The sequence below is a fragment of the Atractosteus spatula genome, chromosome 11 (assembly GCF_055471065.1).
Source record: "Atractosteus spatula isolate fAtrSpa1 chromosome 11, fAtrSpa1.hap1, whole genome shotgun sequence".
NCBI lineage: Eukaryota > Metazoa > Chordata > Actinopteri > Semionotiformes > Lepisosteidae > Atractosteus > Atractosteus spatula.
Window position 1 is genome coordinate 35,840,633 of NC_142716.1, and position 19,886 is coordinate 35,860,518.

Genomic DNA, 19,886 nt, shown 5'->3' on the forward strand with positions numbered 1-19,886 from the left:
GTCAAATAAAATGTGTGCATTGTTTTTTAAACATTTCAAACACACAAATATAAGGTATAGGCCACATGATATTAGTCCATAAATCTGTTTAACACAGACTGAGGATGTGCATAAAATTCTTCTAAAGAAGATCTTGCTCTGTTATCTTCCAGTACATAAAAGTGAAGGTCAGGTGTCTGCAGCTTCTGGGTCACAACTCCTTCCTTCTTTATCTGTCTATCTCCTGTTTGTTCTTGAAACAGCCGTTCTTAACCTCCAAGACTTCACCACTACTCACCTTTCAGAAAAATGCAGCGATTTCTGTCCAGCTGAAGTTCGCTCTCCTGGTCCTCTGGGGTTTTACACTTGTCAGCTGGAAAAAAAAAAGATGATGTCTTGGATTCAAGTGACCTTCGATGCAAATCGATTAAATTAATCTGAGACTTCATCAAGGAAGCTCCTGTGTAGTTCGCTTCTAAAGCTGTGCAAATGCAATGTGAGAAGCCAGTTTGAATCCAGGCATTGTCATTAACCAAAAAGGCCAGAAGACCCCAGGCAGCTGTGCACTATCAGTCAAGCACTGACTGGGCTTGGCGAGTTCCCATTGCCCAAGGTCTCCTTTGGTTTGCCAAACAAAAGCAAATCACAGCAGATCACGCTGTGGCCTACCAGGTGCCTGTGAGAACATAGTGTTATCAGTGAGAGAGCTGCCAGTGTCTGTTTGGATGCCCTCCCCCTCCTGAGGGCCCTGGACACTTGAATTCTCTAAAGAAACAGATGAGCACATGTTTCAAAGGACATTGCATGTTGTGTTCTCTCCTGATAAGAAACTTGGTTACTTTAGAAGAATAAAAAGCCTTCCAGTCCGCCTTCGCAAGCACAGGTTCTAAATAACTGGTTTAATCCAAGAATCTCATCAGGTCATCTTTGGAAGGAACCTGGCTTCCGAGGGAGGTCTTTTTGACACAGAACCTCAACACCTCTTTAAAGAAAAGCTTCTCCTTTTCTCAGCACTGAGGGCTCCTGCACATAACCCAGAACTGTAAGGGAGCTTCTCTCCCAAAACCTGGTTCTACGAGGCTAATTCTTAAATTTATGCTTCTGTTCTTTCAGATTATACTCATGTTATAAGGCCATATCAGTAAAACAGTAAAGACTGTGGACATGATTCCATGATGCCCACAAAGGACTACAATGAAACTAAAACACAGAGCATCCTGCCTTGCTGTTTAGCCAGTGATATACAACTGTCTCTTTCAAAAATAGCCGTTGAGAGGCACACTGCCAAATGATGCAGACTAATTTGCTTTAACTTGTTTAATGGGGCATCGGGCATATACACTCTATAAAAGCCTTGTGGAAATATTTACTTAAAAGTGCTGTTTTAGAGATTGTGGGGGGAAATTGTTTTATTTTCAAAACTGCATTTACGAATTATGTTAAAAAAGTTCAAAATCCATCTTTTTTCTACAAGTATATTCAATGACATGCAAGGATCATTCTGAAAGCAAAGATCTCTGCTGAAGATTCATACACAGCATATTTACATAATGAATAATGTTTCTTGCTTAAGAAATTCTACACTTTTATACTGTAATCTTAATAGCACTGAAACAAAGTCATATCTGACATACATTCCAGAAAACAAAAGGCTCCCATTTATTCACATTCCCCTTTAGTGGGTATTTTGTTAATCATCCTTTGGCAGGGATTACTCTGACTAGATGTCTTCTGTCGTGTGCAATGATGTTCTAGCACTTCAAAAGGGAAAGTTATGATCATTCCTCCATGTACAATTGCTCTAAGTCCTTCAGACCCTTTGGTTTCCATTAGTGAACTGTCATCTTGAGTAAGAATCACAATTGTTCAATTGGATTGAAGTCTGGAGGCTGAGATGGCCAGTCAAGAACATTTATTTTGTGGGTAATTATTCATTTTTTTCAATTTGTATGCATGTGAATCATTGTCATGATGGAATGTGCATTACCAGCAAAGCTTTAGTTTCTTGGCAGAAAGGGCCAGGTGTGGCCAAAATGTCCAAGTACTAGCTGGTGTTCAGATGCAAAAGAATCCCAAAACATAAAAGATCCCCCTTACAAAAGTTAACATTGCGTGTCAGTGTTTTTTCAACATGAGCTTCAACTTTTACATGAAACATAAGCTGATGAACATGTCCAAAACCTCCATTTTCATTTGATCTGACCATAAGACTCCCAAGTTTCAGTCTGCTCTTTTGTGGTTCTCTCTGACCTTAACTATGATGCTCCTGCTACTACTGAATATTTCTTGAGTGTTACAGTACGTCCCTTTATACTCCAAGGAAACAAGAAACTCTAAGAGGGCTCTATATAGTTCTGGCTTCTTCCATTGCATTTCCAGAGGGTGGAATGCTACTGCAATTTGTTGTTGTTTAATTTTTTTTAAAGCAATAAATGTGACCCTCTTATATTTATGTTATGATAAATATGACTTTGCTCTCTGCAATATTATTTTGATTACAACAGAACATTATTAGAATGTTCTAAATGAAACACATTATCCAGTACACAACTCAATAACATGCTATAAGATGGTTTTTGTTCTGATTTGATCAGGGGTATAAATACATCTGAAGGGCACTGCATTTGCTTATACTTACACACAACTGTATAAACCACAGCTTTTATGGAATCCCTTTATACTAAAACATGGATTTCTTGTATTACCATAAATATTTAATAAATTCTTAAAATTCCTAGGTTCACCTTCTTGCTGTAACATGCATGAAATGAATGGGTTATATAGTGATATAACAGTATTTAAGTTGATATTATTCTCTGATCTAAGCAGCATAGAGACTTGACCCCATAAGACAGATGCAAATGTCTAAATCCCCCAATAAAGAAGACCATGACAGCAGGATACACATAATACTGAATTATCTTTGTGGTAAAGAAGTGTTTATTTCTTTTTTTTTTTTTAAATGGAATTGTAGCCAATGCAAGAACTAGTTTAGGATAACAAATGAAGCATTAATCTATTAATGCTTAAGAGTGTGGTCTGTATAACTAACAATTCTACTTTATATTGCCATCCTCATGTGACCTAGTATTATGGCACTATTTTCAGTGACACGGACAGTTAAGCCACACCTTTTACACATGCTATGACAGAAACATGACCTCATATCCTCAATAACTGACTGGATCATGTTGGATAGTTCTAAACTGTGAGTGCAACTGATTGTGCAAATACTACCTACTTAAGAAGAATGTACAGCAGTACAACTGGACATAGAATTGCTCTATTTTGGAATATCTTGCAATTTTTCCTTTATGTACTTTTTTAGAGCCTGACAGGAAAACATACTCAGCTGTGAGAACTGTTCTATGTTTGGGAGGGCAGGGCACATGGTTGCTGTCACTCTACTTAGGACACCAGTGATTTCAGCCACCTCACAAGACGATAGAAGATCATTTTGTAGTGACATAGAAAGCTGAAATCACAAAGAAGAGCCACACTCTTTCTACCACAGATGAACACCAAGGATTAGGAAGGACAGAAACGATGCGGACATGGGATTTGGGTATCTGTAAACTGTGCCAATGCAACATGTTACTGTTGCAGCTTTTTGCCAGTCCATGTTAGAGCTGCAGATTTATGCTTTGTGTTAACTCACAGCGGACTCCAGCCCTCTCCCTGGAGCAGTAATTTATGACAGCCATGACAGAGTCGCAGTGCGATTGCACCAGTATGGCAGCGACTGTAATTTCCCTCTTACTTATTCTGCAGTGACTGAATGGATTAAATAAACCTCAGAGGCCTACAGTATGTCATGGGCCAGTCAGAAGAGAAAGCACTGGCTTGTGAGATTCCACAGCGTTTATTCATTATATAACTCACCTAGTTTTGCATAAATGATGGAAACATCCTGCAGAATTTCTCCAGTGGGCAGTAACTTCAGGCTGCAAATTAGCTCCAGAAGGTCCACATACTGTTTCATTGAAGGATTGGGTTCCACATCTAAACACTAGAGGCAAGCAAATCGGCAATTGGAAAAGTTATGTTTACTTTTAAAATGTACCCAATGCAATCTGTCTCTACTTTGTGCACACAGTGAAACACAAACCCTCTGTAGTGTCTTCCATGTGTCCTAAGCTCATGCACGAATTTAAGAGAAGCAGCGCTCACCTATCCCTTGCTTGACTGGGATATAGACTTACCACTCCATTCTGTCACAGGCCAAAACTTTAAAAGACTTTAAACCAGGGGAAATTGATCATACAAAAATGTATACACATGTAAAGAGGGTTATTAGCTTATATCCAAGCAATGAGATGCCTCGCACCTTACAGAATAAATCCTTCATGTTCTGTAATTGGCCGTAAAATGGAGCCAGAATGCGTGGCTCCTGCACACAGCCATCTGACTTTCGGATCTGATCCTTGTACCGCAGGAACATTTCGGTAGGATCATTCCAGCAGACTTCCTTTTTCAAGTAGAACCTCCCAGAGCACATTTCTTCCGTTCTATAATTCAAGAGGAGACAGCAAAGTTAATTACCTGGGTAAAATATGTGGAATTTCTAAACACGGAATTATTAACAAGAAGGCAAGCTAATGCACCATACCTTTCATAGGCTATGAAAACAGCAGGCGTGTGCAGAAATAAGTCTTTTAACTGAGTCGGATTGCAGTTTTCGTAGAGGTACGTGTAGACATTGTGCAAGTGCTGTACACTGGTTGTAAAATCAGCTCCTTCAATTTCTTCAGATGAGCTACCCGATTTATTTGAGCACCACAACTTCAAGTGCGTGATCACTTCTTCAATGGAAACAGAATGTTTCATTCCTGGCAGAACACAAACGTTGTGCGAAAGAAGTCAAAAGCTGCCACCAGTACATAACAGATCAGAAAAAGATATTCAAAATGCTGTGAGTCGACCAAAGTCCATGTTTCAGAATCATCAGTAATAAAAACCAGAAACGCTGACAGCTGTAAGCAACACATAACCCAAGGGGACACTGAGAGGAAGTGCATTTAGAACTGAAAATATGAGGCAATTCTGTGCACAGAGAATTTTGGGGAGGTGTGATCCTGGAGATAGTGTTGAAGCTGAGGCCTCAGAAACTTCTGAGAAATATTTCAATTCTGATTGTCAAATCAATAAGTTACTAAAACAAACAAATAATCAAGATAGTAAATGGCCTACTCCTGTTTGTAACTTTTGTTACTATAATCTTAACACTCAGTAATGCACAAGGCCAGGATGTGCTAGTTGTCAAAATGGACAAACTCTCACACTTCTAACTTACCATTATTACAATGACTCAACCAATAATTTAACTTTCAGTCTAATTTTTGGTTCAAAGTTCACCTTGAGCTTAAAGGCAGCAGTTGTATTGCTTTTGCCTACCTAAGAGAACTCATTAGTTATGAATAAAGAAATAGGTCTTACCAATTAAGTTAGTAAATTCACTGGGACTCATGTCAACATAATTGACATGAACTCCCAAGAGACTGAAGACCCCAGCAGAATACAGGTACACCTTGCTAGGGCACATGTACTCCACAGTGTGCTGATCACAGCTGCCCAGGTCTGCTCTGAACGCTGGAACCCAAGGCAATGTGGTCAGGTAATGGGTGAAAGAGGACCTGGCATCTTTCAGCTTGTGTCCCTGGCTGTTGAACACCTGAGCCTGCTTGTACTGAGAGTAGTGGTCCCTGTAACGACACAATCAAAGCACACTCCATTTTCTTCAGTTCTGACAGTTAATCTGATGCTTAAGGTAAGATATGAACAAAGATAAATGAGATTACTACAGAATCGGCAGCAACTGTATAGTGGGCTGAATTGAAAAAAAATGGTGCAAGATTTATGGCAGTTAACAGTTAACACAAGACAACACTTTGATCACATACTGGGGTAACAGGAATGAAAAATGAGAGCAAGTGATGAGATGGCATGGCAATATTCTTCATTGTTTCAAAAATAAAAATCAACAAAGTTTTTCAAAACAAGCCACTGTGAACTCCCTGGGCTGTTGTGCTGCAGTGTCTTTGTGGCTCACTGACCTGTCTCTCTTTCTTTCATTCAGCCATGGGGCTTTCCTGCAGAGCCCTAGTGTGTGGTGTCTCGCTTTTTAAATAGTTTAAATAGAGAGGAGCACAGCTGTCAGATATCAGGATCGTAAGGACTGACAGCTGCCTTCTCTAGACGGTGATTGGGCTAACTGCCTGTCTCAACAGGTTAACTCCTTGTATAAAAAAATAAAACCCCTCATTTGTACATAAATATATTCTCAGAACTGTTAATATGGATTAATATGGATTTTTTACTTAACACATTAATCTTAATTTCAGGATAATGTCAACATCTGATGCCTCGATGCAACATAGAAGTGTGAAAGTATGCATTAAAAGGTACAGATGTGTACAGCACTTCAGTTGTAACTGTTAATAGTACCTGAAACTGCATTGCAACTCATTGCACAGAAAACAATGCTTGACCTCATCAATAGTTCTTTTGCTGTGATGAAGAACTTAATTCAGATGTTCTAAACGGCTGTCTGAGAGTCTAACATTTCTGAAGCATGTTGGGGCCCCTCATTCAATTCTGGACCTGGGGTGTGCGGAGTTTGTGTGTTCTCTCTGTGATCGCATGGGCTTCCTCCAGGCACTCCAGTTTGCTCCTACTGTACATAGTGGTAGGTTATTTAGCTTCTCGGTTAAAAATGGAAAATCCCAAGATGTTTATAGGGTTGGTGACCCCAAAAACAAGGAGAAATTATAATCTAGTCCTGCAAAATCCCCCCCCCCCTAAAATTTCTGCTTTATTCAATCGATATCTCTCTTCTTCACTTGATCTGCTATGTAATGGGGCTGCTGGTGCAGAGAGATTACAGCGCCACACCATGGTGGAGCCGTACTTTAGTGAGTAACATAGATCCCCCCTATTTGTGAAGCTATTGGATGAAACTGCTAAAAAATGTTAGTAGAAGTACTGCTTTTTTAAATTCAGTGGAGTCATAAAAAATATGCATCTACTGTACGCCCAGAGACCTGCTCTTTTCGGAGATTTAAAATATCCTTCAGAACTCAAGGCAAGGTATTCAAAAGACAGAACTAAAGGTGAGTTTGGCACAGAGAGCTGCAGAAAGGCTGCAGCCCTGCATCAAGCACAAGCCTGCTCATCATGCAGGACACATCACCTGTGTCCACATCACCACTGTGTCAGAGCTGCTGAACTGAAAACCCCAGTGCTTTGGGTCTTATGTTAAAACCGTAACGGGCAGCACAGCGTTCAAACATCAAAGGAGTTTCTCCATTCAAAAGTTTCACTGAAAACGATCCATAGAAAAGAAGATTAGCTTTAAAAGTAGCCGTGGCAGAATAGATTTTGGCGATCCTTGCCTTAACCCTCCTCCCCAGAAGACAGAGAGATTGGCCTGCCATTCTGTCAGACAGCACACCACGGAAAACCAAACTGTGTTTAAACTGACTCTGAAATGAACTCACCCAGTAACCCAGTTTTTGTTGAGCAGACCCAGGAGTTCCCGCCTCTGTTCCAGCTTCTGTTTCTTGTTGAGCTGATCCGCTGTTACAAGGGCGTGGAACTCATCACACTGGTGATCTTCAATGATGTACACGTTGTCCGCTGTCCTGGGCCACAGCTCACAGTCGAGAGCCCATGGGCTCGAGGCCTGAGAGAGAATCAGGAGAGCTGTAATTAAGGTGACCTGCCAACACAACTTTAGGGGCTCTAACAGATCAAAACCCACCAGTTCAGTGAAGGAGGCCTACAGTGCTTGTCCACGGTGTCTTGGAAAGATGAGAGACACAGTGTTTAATCAGATACTGTTAAGCACTTAAGAATGAAGACCTTGGACATAGCATAAAAAGAAGTTTCTATCTGAAACAAAACTATTTTTCACAAAAACATTCATATAGAAAATTTCCAAAGCACTAAATAAATACATAAGGCCTCAGATCATTTCTCCTATAAAACCCAGCACCCTTAAGAGTGCTAGACAGTTTAGACATTTTTATTTTTCCTTATGAAACCTGAAAACGTCTATTGTGAATATTTACCCTTTCATACAGAATTCAAAATCATGTTTGTTATATTTTACTGAATATGTACACTGAGTACAAAACATCACCACAGTTATCCATTGAAACCCAAGAAGGAGATGTATCAGGTGTGTGACAGAGTACACAGGTTTCATTCACTCATCGCCAAATTCACAACGCAGAAAAGCAATACAATTTCATTGTGCTGCACTTGTACATGACTTACTACCGGCAGAGATGCTACCGCAGGCAAGCCGTGATGATTGAGGGCTACAGTTCAACAGGTTCCCATGTCTATTCAAGGACACTTTCAAGCAGTATTACTTTTATGAAGACTGTACATCCAGAGCTCGTAGATGGAAACTAGATTTGTTTTCACTCCATTTTTAAAATAGCATCTCTGGATTTCATTTTATGCTTTTAAATATGGCTATATGTCTGTTTGCTTTTTCAATTGCTACTCCACTCTCTTGGTCATCATCTGGTGAAGAACACAACAAGACAGACACGGAGAGCAGCAGTTTTCCAAAAAACATACAACACCCCAGTGCAGAGTTTGAAACACTTTCTGAAAGGCCAGGTACTGGATGAGAGGGGACACTGGATCAGTCTCTGTCCTCAGGGGGAAAACAGGATGAGAGTGAAATGACAGCGTCGTGTTGAGGAAATCAGGATGTACTCAGTATAAGGGGTAAGTCCGAATGTGTGAAATTAGTATTACTGAAACTCTTCCAATTCTGCCAAAAAAACTTTGTTGTCAATGAGCTTTGAATAGCTCAGTCTTTCTCTCCACGTTGTTAGCATAAGGGTTAATACAGATGTCCTGAAATCAAATAAATCATTAGTCCATTGGCAGACTCAAGATTAAATAAAACTTGGCTATAAACAACCTGGAGGATAATCAGTTCTCTTGCATGGGGGAGAGCTATCAAAGCTGCTTTTGGCTCCAGCTGCCTTCAGAGTCACCCTAATCAGTCACAGATCTATCGTGCTCCTGATTTAGCTGTGACAAGGGGGGCAGCCTTAGGATTGGGCCCGCATGACAACACTTGCACCAGGAAGCTCATTCTGAGAAGCTGTTCTGTTAGAACAGCCCTGCGCAGACTCACACTGGTTTTAAATAAGGATAATGAAGCTCTCGGGAATAACAAAAATGTAAAAAACAATGTAACAGATATCACCTGAACTAACCTCTTTTGTTTGCTAGTCTGAAAACAAGTAGCAATACTGTCTAGTCACACTGAGCTTTACCACAGAGGACAGTCTAATCTGGGGAGGTCTTCTCTGTTCACTAATTTGGTTTGGATTTCTTGATGCTAATTTCCCTATAGCAAACAGAACAGGTGTCACTGGAGTTTGGTGCCCCGAATTGCTCTTAGTGGGATTAAAAGCAATAAGTACTGAAGCTAATATGATTGGAAAGAGGGAAATACTTAACTTTCTAATGCACAGCTGTCAATATAGAAAAGCTTATGTAGAAATACAATTCCTATGGAAATCTATTTGCAGAGGCAGCATGCATTTCATGGGAATTATCAAAATGTTCCGGTACATCGGAAGGCATGTAATTTTTACCACATGCAGTGCTATGATAGAGAATCTTCAAGAGTATTTATAATGCACCATGATTAAACAAACTTATAAGTTGCAGGAATAAAGGCAGTGTATTAATTTTTATGTGGGAATAATGACATGTTTTTACAGTACAATAAACACATTTTATCATAATTTGGACCAAGCAAGACAATGCATGGTTCGAAACTATTGGAAAAAAAGGCAACCAAAGTGCAAGAAAGCACTTATTTGGAACTGTAACACCTGAAAATACTGTTTTTTGCTATTACAAAGGATCAACCAAAATGATTCCCTTTACGCTATCAGTTCTAAATTAAATAAGGGGAAAATAATCACAAAATAAGAGTAAGAAAACTTAGGCTCAAAAAAGAAAGATGGCTGAAATAAACTGAGTATGAAAAGTGATTCATATTCCTTCGCATTTCCCCACTGTAAGCGTAGAACCTATTCACCGTTTTGTCTTGTGGCTTCCATAGCCTTTAAGTAGCAGTCTCAGTTTTTTGGGGAACAATTGCTAAGAATCCCTGATGTGAATCTCGACTTGCAGACAGGATACACTTGTGGGCACGGTTGGAGGCAGCCCCAGAGCAGTCATTAAAACTGATTGCCAGACACCAACAAGTTCACAAGCTCCTCTTTTAGACTCTCCTTCCACTGCCTGGTGTTCTGTAATACTTCTCTCTCTACGAGGAAGCACTGTCTCTCTATATGGAACAGTGATTTCAATCTAAGATTTAAGAACAATCTCTTCCTGGAAAAGAAAGCACTTGCATGTTTAATTAAACAACTCAGTCAAGTACAGAGAGCGCTGCAGTTATATAAGGCACAGTGACCTTGATTTCTCACGTTGACAGCTTTTCTTTAAGAGCAGATTTAATTTTTTGCATTGGTCTTCTTCTAAATGTGCTAACAGACACACATGGGCTCTGTGTCTTAACTATTTTTATACTTTCCATACCTCTGCATATAGAAATTGCAGTTCTCTGGGGTATACACATTTTGAACACTGTCACTTATATTTTTTTATTGTTTGATATTCCAAATTTTTTAAATCTATCATACATAAACATATAACATGTACACATACACAACTAAGGTATAAAATGAAGACTGATTGACAGACATGAAAATGCAGATACCTTTGGAAAAATAGGACAAATGCAGAAACGTGACTATGTAAAGAAATGAAGTGTCCATTATGCAGGTGTAGGGTGGCAGGGTGGTGTGGCAGTTAACATTATTGCCTCACACCTCTTTAGTCCTGGATTCACAGACTCCCTCTGTGTGGAGCCTGCACTTTCACCTGGGTTTGCTTTGTGTCGTCTGTGCTAGATAGATAGCTTTCTCCTTTCCCTGTGTTTCAAGGAGATGCACTGTGGTTCCAGAACCATTGCCAGGAGTAACTGCTTCTATGCAGTTATTCTATTTTAAATGGACGACTGGGCCTCCACTAACATCATCTTCCCAGTGTACAAGAAGTCAACACATCAAAGTGGGGATAAAGTCCTGGGTGTCTTACCAGTTCGTTCAGCGTCAGGGAACGCTTTGTCTTTTTGAAGATGAACAAATCCTGAACGCCTAAAGCACTGAAGAACTCTCTCCAGCCACTGGGATCCAGGTCTGCTTTCAAATAGCAGCTGTGCAGCAACACCCAGTCCACCCCTGAAACACCAAAGAACACGATCCACACTTAAACATCTAATTGCCAAGTCGGCAATGAAGCGAATCTCCCAACTTTCCTTCTCCAAATCTTTCTGCAACATAAAATAATATGTTTCCAGCGAGCCCTGGATGTCACGAGCTGCAGTGAGCAACCTGGACACTCACATGGGATATAAAGGTTAAAAACAATGTTAACAAGAGTTTCTGAACACACTTGAAAAGATGTGCTAACAGAGTAAACATCAGCAAGGTCATTCTTATCATCTATGATTTTCACAGCACTGGATCGAAATTCTAGTACTTATCCTTCAGGGCTGTCAGCAGCACATAATGCATCACGTGGATGTGCCGGATTGCCACTATTCTACCACAGACAATGCTTCCAAAGAGTTTTACCCTCACAGCATTTTCGACTCCAGATACTTTGCTTTAAAGAATTAAAATGGTGGGAGTGTTTAAAAAAACACTGGCCAAAACAGCCTTCTATTGTTAAGGCAGAATTCACAGGCAGGACCTTTAAAACTGGTCTCTTTGCACTGAAAGCATTTATAATAACAGCGCAGAGCTTCCGAAATTTCAGTTCACAAGTCCAAAGAATTTTTTTTTGTCCAGTGAGATGCTCCATTCAGCAGTCTTAATCGAGACTAATACAGATTTAGCCTGCGGACGAGAAACGTTCAGATAAATAACCGGAGATTTTGTTAATATCCATCAGTGAGAAAAGGCTATTTTAAAGACTAAGTTTAAAATCCAGCAGGGAATTTCTTTTTATCTAACTTGGCAGATTGTTACAAGATAAAAGATGCAGACATATTTAAAAGTGGTTGTATAAAGACAAAATAGAGGTAATCCACTTTGTTACCTGGAAGCTTTGATGGCAGGTCAATGTTTCCATAATCCTTTGAAAACTGCACCTTGGTTTCTCTGGGACACACAAAACCCTTGTTTGTGAAAACTGGGATTGCTGCATCCAATTTCACATAGTCTCGACCGCACGAATGCTGCTTGATGAACACAAGGTAGCTGATAACAATGTCTTCAGGCTTGACCTAAGCAGAGACGAATAAAACAATACTGTATATATAATGAATACTTTAAACTGCACAGGTCTTGACAGTCTACTGTACTTCTTACACACCAAACGCAGGCTGCAATTCTGTCCTATTGTAGAATTTTGCTATGTAGTCACATTCATTGCAACCAAATCTTTCAGCCAGTAATCAATGATAATTTTTTTCTTGCACCATGATAATCAGATGGCCCAGGCTTTTTAGGTTTCTGTTGGTTAGAGAGCATGCTTTTGTAAAATACTACCTGGTTGCACTCTGATATTAGGGGATTTATGGTTAAAGAAACACTTATTAAAGGTCTTAGAATTACATTGTCAAGCAAATATAAACTTTAGTTGCATCATATTGGGTACCTAGAAAGATTTAAGATCCTATTTGTGGGATTTTTTATGTTCTCAAACTTGGCTTTGGTTAATTTAAAAAACCCTCAATATATTTCAGTCTCACAGGACTCTCTTCCACATGACTTGTAGCCTGGACCCTTTATTCATCACTGTTTTTCTTTCACTTCAGGTCACAGCTAATTTACTAATCTGGGTCCTGGGCAAAGTGGGAATAGTTACCTTCCATGTGCCGCTCTTCAGAATGGGATAAATGTGCTCCTGGAGGACTTTCTCTGGCTCCAGCTCATGCACTTCCAGTCTCTTCAGCAGCTCTCTTACTTGAGAGTTACCCAGGGGATCAAGGCACTCCAGCAGCCTGGGGTTCACTGTACTAAGATCCTTATAAATGGCTTCCTGGCCTGAATGGTACACAGAAACAGGAAAATCTGACCCAAAACTAGATGAACCCATCGATGAGAGAGCTTTTTATTAAAAAAGACCATGCTCTAACATTTATACACTCATATTCACTTCAGACAGTCTTCAAAGCCACCCTAATTCTATCATTACAAATCTGTTTGACTGCAAATCTTGAAAATGTCCAGACACTTCAAACATTATTTAAAGCACTGTTTCCTGTAAGGTGCATTTTACTTCATGTACTGTAAACAGCTATACCATACTTAAAAACAATGGTAAAGGATATTTTTGTACACAATGCAGTAAAAAGCTTAGGAACTTAGAGGAAATCCTAACAATACATCACATAAAAAATGATATTTTTTTGGTTAGGAAGATCTCTGGATGCACTGTTTCTTCAGCTGAGGTTCTCTGTCTTGATATGCCACTTTTCAACTGGATTTCTTTTGCTTCAAGGAATCTTATTTTGACAACAGCAAAGAGATTAAGCTTTGTGGCATCTTGTACAGCTTTTGAGACTGCTGTCATTCAATTATCTGTAAGCCTGACAAAGACTTCATAAACCTCAGTAACATTTCACTCCACAAACAAAAAAATTGAAATAAATGAATTTTGTATCCTCTTGAATAAAAACAACACATTATTTTATTTATCAGCTTTGCAGCTGTTTCTGATGTTTAAGCTCTTAAGTACAGTATTTTAATTGATAAAAGCATCCTTCTGTATTTCCAGAACAGTAACTTACATGAATTGATATAATATACGTCATTGAATCATGTCCTGTTCATGTCAGTACTATATTACTAATATCGGGAAAGTTGTTTTTGCTCATACAGATTCATATACAGTATGTCTGTAGTAGAACTGGGCGATAATTCGATAACGATAATTATCGCGATATAATTTTCCTCGATATAATTTTAACAAAAGTTCGATAAATGTTCGATATAAATGTTCATGCTTTGCGCATGATATGCGCATGCGCACAAAATACTGCGCGAGTGTGCGTGCGTGTTGCAGATCGGGCAGCTAACAGATTTGTTGAATGTCTCTGTTGTTTGTCAAGTGATTGTTGTGTTCTTAAAATAAAGAGTTGTTTAATTTACCAATTAACTGTCTGGTTTCTTCAACTTTCACTCAGGAGAAAAAATCTGCCTTCAAACTTGAAAGAAATAATGATCTTATAATGATTTATCGTGATAATTATCGATATCGACTGATATGAAAATTTTTATCGTGATAATGTTTTTGGCCATATCGCCCAGCCCTAGTCTGTAGTCTGTGGACAGAAAATGGGTTTAAGAGACTGGAAGAAAGTGCAGGCCCTTCTCTGGACTGAACAGCAGCATCAATAGTCTTGTTCTGGTTAATAATGCAGGAGTCTAGGCTATGCTATAGATCACAACAGAGGAATGTAAAATAAATTTTTAATTTTCCCTAGCACTTATACTTGACCTCTCAGTGCTCAGTGCCTTTAAAGTGCTGGTGTAACTAAGTAACTTCTTTAAATTCTCTGGCTCTGTGATTCTGGCAACTCATTTGTACTCGAGAGGGAAAATGACTTATGGATGGACATACAAGGGGAAAATCTAAAAAAATGAATAAAAGCCTTTGGACTGCATGTATTACATATGTGTATGGAAGAAAGTAATTCATTTTAAAAACTTACATGTCTCAAAATCATTAAATAGGTTTTATTTTGGGGGAGGGGAAGGCATATCAACCATGCTAATACGGACTAAATACATTTATACAGTACTTCAATAAAAAATATTTATTTTTTGCATTGCCTAAATATATATTTGGAAGAGCTGAAGGTATACTTGTAAAAAAAGAAATTAACAAACACAGGGAGCTTGTAAAATGAGTCAGTCTGCTCATGAAAACTGTGCACACACAAATGGGACTACTGAGCGCATGTTCTTGGGCAAAGTACACACCAGGGGGCGCTATGCTTGTGTCCATGATAGCAGGACACAACACTCCTGCCCCACAGGAGACAGCTGGCTCAGGATACACGTGTCTAAATGTGCCAAAAAGGTTTATAAACAGTATCCAGTGTAAGTAAACATCTTAGAACTTTTCATCTTACTGCACAAAAATGAAAACATTTTTAGGGTACAGTAAGTGCTCCATGCAAATAAAGGATTTAATCACCACACTGGGGAGAGAAAAGGGCTATCCACAGAACCAAGCAGAGACATGTAATTGCATATTAATTGACATCGGCAGCAATCTAGCACTGAGATTTCTCTTTAATTCAGGCCATTGATTTCCTCGTCAAGCGCTGATTGAAGTGCTGCATTCAAATGCTAAATTCCTGCTGCTTGAAAGGCCTGGTTATCCTAAGGCTTTGTCAAAAAAAGCAATCTGGACACATTGTTAACTACACCTAGAGCTGTCGCTAAAGAAAGACTGACAAAGGCACTGCTTTGAAAGAACTAACCGAGTCGCACAAAGGGCTTGAACCTGTTCAAATAAGAAACAGGTACTTCTCTGTGTAAATCAAAGAATTTAACCTCCATAACGCACAGTTATCAAAGACTATTCGAAAAAGGAAACAGCGATCCTCACAGGCCTGGGGGGACATCTAGGCGCATGGCAATGGTGTAAACCAAAACGCAAGGCAACAAAAGAAAAAGGTTGCAGTTCCACACTGGGTGACTGTAAAATCAAAAAATAAATAATATCGAATAAAAAATAAAAAGCAGCAAACATTCTGGCTTTCCTTTCTTCTTTTTGCCAAACAAATGTATGTCTTGTCATGTTCAGGGTTCAAGGCACAAAAATCATTCTGTGTTAGTAAGCAGAAAGCGCAATGGATAAGCAGAGCCCAGAGGGCACAGATACCTGTCTGGACACTGTGAGGGTTGCTGAGGGGGAAGAAGACGCCCACTCCATCCAGAGCCACCATGCGGCCATCAGCCAGGGGGATGATGGGAATCTTTCGGAGGGCCTGTAACATGGCGTCAGCCTCCTGGTACTCCTGCTCCAGGGTACGGAAGTTACACACCAGCAGTTTGGCCACCTTTTTCAGGGACTCACCTGAAAGGCAGGGCCCCAGATGTCACACAACAAAATACGTGACAGATCCTTATGGCACACACCAGTACTTTCTAATCAAATCTGCTGGCAAACCATGCACACCATTGCAGCTCCCATACCAGACTCTTGTCAGGAAAATGATTTATGATTTCATGCCTTACAGATTACTGTGGTGAAGCACTGGAAAACTGGAGTGAACTATAGAGAGTGAGACATTCACAACACACAAAACCATGACAAAGGAAAAGACAGGCTGAATACAAATTGCTAAAAGGCAGAATATACAGTGAAAATCTTGAAAAATTTGCCTAATGGAAGAAAACGTTCCAAAAATGCTCTTTGGTTCAGCATACGTGATTCCAAAATCATACGGCAGCCGCCAACAATAAAACAAGCACAAAGTAAGAACATGACTCATTCCCGTTACTGGGACTCCAGCCGTCCACGTTGCCGGTGGTTTGGTGACTTTCTGATTTACCGCTGTGTGCGCTGTGCTCCCGGAGGAGCTCCTGAGCCATGGCACTGGTGATGGCGGTGATGTCGGAGCCCCTAAGGCAGTGCACCCCCAGGGCGGTGATCAGGGAGGGGGGAAGGGAGGACTGCAAGGCGGGGTGCAGGTAGGACAGGTTCAGGTGCCGCTGCAGCAGCTCTGGACTAATCACCTCCTGGATCAGCACATCCTGGGACACGGCAATCTGGGAGGGCAGCTTGAACTCCACATTGCCCTCTGGAAGACACAGTGCGTTACTGGAAATGACGGGCAGTCACTACAGATTTCATCTTGGCCTCAATGGAGCTCAGCTTCATTAAAATACAATGTCCTTCGGAGTTGGAGGCTAGCAACAAAAATCAACCTTCCTTGTTGCTACAGGACCAGTGCCTTTCCTTTTCATTTTAATGGTTATCATTCTTTAAGATCATAAAAGGCCTTCAAAACACACAACCATTGATGCCCATCGTATTAGCAGGTTCGTAATTGCAATTTAAAAGTCCTACAGTCACTGTGACATGCATTTTATTACTGTATGTTCTACCATTACCTTGTGAAGGACTGTTCTCAGGTTGCCCAAATTTACAGGAAGAGGAAAAAATAGCTCTACTATTTACGATAGAGAGATGTCTCTGTCTCAAGACAGATGAAAAGACGGACCTTTATCCTCCTTTGTGGGCAGACAAGCTTTTCCTTTGAGGAGCTGGATGATCTTTCCAGCCACAGGATTGAAGAAGTCCAGAATTTCATCTGGAAGGGGGATAAACTGCAGGAACTGACAGAGACCTTGCAGGCCACTGAATTCTGGATGTTCCTACAAAAAAAAAGAAAGAGAATAACGTCTATAAAAACTGGGAAAGTCCTTAACAATTCTTGGAGATACTCTCAATAAATCTGCAGCTGATTGTCTCACTAAGGAAATACCTGGATAAGAGAGAGACTTGGATTGACAGATAAACTTTAGCTTTTAAACTTTAATTTTGTTTGAAATAAAAAAAAGAGCTTGAACTTTGATTTCATCTGTGAACGTATTTTAACCTTGAAGTGTCTTGTGAAAGGTTTGTCTAAACTATGTTTTTAAGGATCACAGTGTGCATAGAAATCACCGCAGTCTGCTTTCTTTCATACCCAACACTTTTACATCTTTAGTTTTCTCTCAGGAGTGTTATGACTGAATGCTTATCAAAGGCTTTGATGCACTACAGTGCACCACATGCACTGCAGGTACGCTTTCAATAAAAATACCCAAAACAGCAGCAGAGAAATGTTCCAGAATTCATCTTAGGATACATTATACTGTGGACTTAGAAAATCCACCCTTAATTCATTTGGCAAAGTTATTTCTCATTTCAAAAGCTAATCTAGTGGGGCATGATGGCTGCTATGTGTCATCCAGGTGGGTGCTGTACTTCAGAAGTGGATGAAGAGGGTCCCTCCTACATGTGAAACACTTTGGAATCCTTGGGAATGAAACTCATTACACAGGCATAAGCAATGAATAGGTACATTCAAACAGGAATGGATACAGGAACAGTTTGCATGCAGCAAGTCCAATTTAAGGAACTCAGTTCCTGGACGAAAACAATTGAAAAAATAACACCTGTCTTTGGAATGTATCAACAAATTATTTGCACTATTCTAATATCTTATACATGATTACTCTGAAAAAGAATAATCAGTTTTTAGAGCAATTTAAGAATGCAGCGCGTCCACTAATCACATTTGTAGAGGAATTAGAACTACCGAATCTGCTTTGACTTTAGAATCCAAGGCAGCCACCACATCTCCTTCGACACAGCTCCAACTCTTACCGTGAAGATGTCCATGGCGTGAAGGAAGAGCTGAGGGATTTCTGAACGGAGCCACTGATTCCACGGGCTGTCACGATCCACGTCTTCTCTGGAGGATGGAATGTCAAAGTCCCCTGCGGAAAAGACAACAATCAGATACTACACACTCAGCTCCCGCTATATGAGCATCATTGGTACCCAAATTTACGGTCACAGGCCAAAAGCGAGACCTAATTTGCATTAAAATACACATAGAAGTCTCAACTTAATTCCAAGTGCTCATTACTGGACATAAGATAGTTGAGATTAGGTACTTTTCTGATGTATTTCCATAATTTGGCACCATAAATTGCTAAGTGTACAGTTGCCACGGTGGCGCTCAGTTAGCATTACTGCCTCGCAGTCCTGAGACCCTGGGCTAAGTTCCTGCGATGCTACAGTACAGTATGTATGTGTAGTTTGTATGCTCTCCACTTGCTTGCATGGCTTCCCAGCCCTGGTCAATTTTTTGGATTTGGGGAAAATTCGCATTGATGTGTGTGTTTGTGTCTAAGTGTGCCCTGCAATGGACTGTTATCCAATCCAGGGTGCATCCTGCCTTGCACCCATTGCTTGCTGGTTACTTGCCAGTACCCCTGCATCAGAGAATGGATAGATGGATGTTACAACAAATAGAATTTAACAACACATTGTTGTGTTTCAATATATTATGAAGCAGTTATATGGAGGACTAAAAACTGCATACAGTAATCTCTATAGCATACATGAACAATAAATATGAATACTGAACTAATCAAAATTCCTTAGTAAACAAAAATGGCTTATTATGTTAGTTAATAAATCTTGTGCAGTCAAAAACAGAATGAAATCTATTACTGTACAAATAATATAGAGCATCCGGCTATCTGGCAATATGGATTCTACGGTATGCTTTCATAAAGTCTAGCTCCTCTATATTTATGTGAAGTACCAACAACAAAGTCCAAGCAGAGCATTGTGGTCTGAAGATGGTGGTTGCCTAGCAATTCAAAGAATCTCTGAAATAACTTTTATCAGCCTTGGGATGACCTCTCAAAGTTACACTTCAACAGGCTTTAATTTAAGGCTGAAGGCCTATTTCTTTACTCTGTTTTTCTTAGTTTATACTCTAATTGGGTTGCAAATGTTCAGAGCGTGTTACATCTTTTCATTTATCTCAGTCTGCGGTGTTCTGCCCAGTTACTGTAACAAGAGTTTCCCCCATTTTCATATTCCCACTACTGGAATCACTGCACTGGGTCCTGCCATTGAGCTAATTCTCTGACAGCTTAAAACCTGGAATGCTAGGCCCAAGATCACAGACCAAGGAATTCTCAGCTCCAAAATTGAGCTTACCTACTAGAAATACACCTGGCAACCTTTAACATCCCATTATCTGGGTTCCAGTCCTGGGATCAGATGAAGAGACCCATGTTCTCAATTTACCCTGTGGAATGTCTTTT

General features: G+C 39.9%; 1 protein-coding gene across 5 annotated transcripts in view; it reads right to left on the minus strand.

The window, feature by feature from the left end:
• LOC148823946 (uncharacterized) overlaps window positions 1-19,886 on the minus strand; it is a 78,737-nt gene that overhangs the window by 15,452 nt on the left and 43,399 nt on the right. For all 5 annotated transcript variants that reach the window (XM_088927895.1, XM_088927894.1, XM_088927893.1 and 2 more), the window contains 13 exons: window positions 18,427-18,539; window positions 17,276-17,429; window positions 16,604-16,852; window positions 15,931-16,125; window positions 12,901-13,079; window positions 12,130-12,316; window positions 11,125-11,267; window positions 7,476-7,660; window positions 5,416-5,681; window positions 4,589-4,808; window positions 4,307-4,487; window positions 3,862-3,988; window positions 278-352 (listed from right to left, as the gene is read on the minus strand). In XM_088927895.1, coding sequence (XP_088784021.1) covers window positions 278-352; window positions 3,862-3,988; window positions 4,307-4,487; window positions 4,589-4,808; window positions 5,416-5,681; window positions 7,476-7,660; window positions 11,125-11,267; window positions 12,130-12,316; window positions 12,901-13,079; window positions 15,931-16,125; window positions 16,604-16,852; window positions 17,276-17,429; window positions 18,427-18,539 — 2,274 coding nt within the window. The remainder of the gene's footprint in view (window positions 1-277; window positions 353-3,861; window positions 3,989-4,306; window positions 4,488-4,588; window positions 4,809-5,415; window positions 5,682-7,475; window positions 7,661-11,124; window positions 11,268-12,129; window positions 12,317-12,900; window positions 13,080-15,930; window positions 16,126-16,603; window positions 16,853-17,275; window positions 17,430-18,426; window positions 18,540-19,886) is intronic.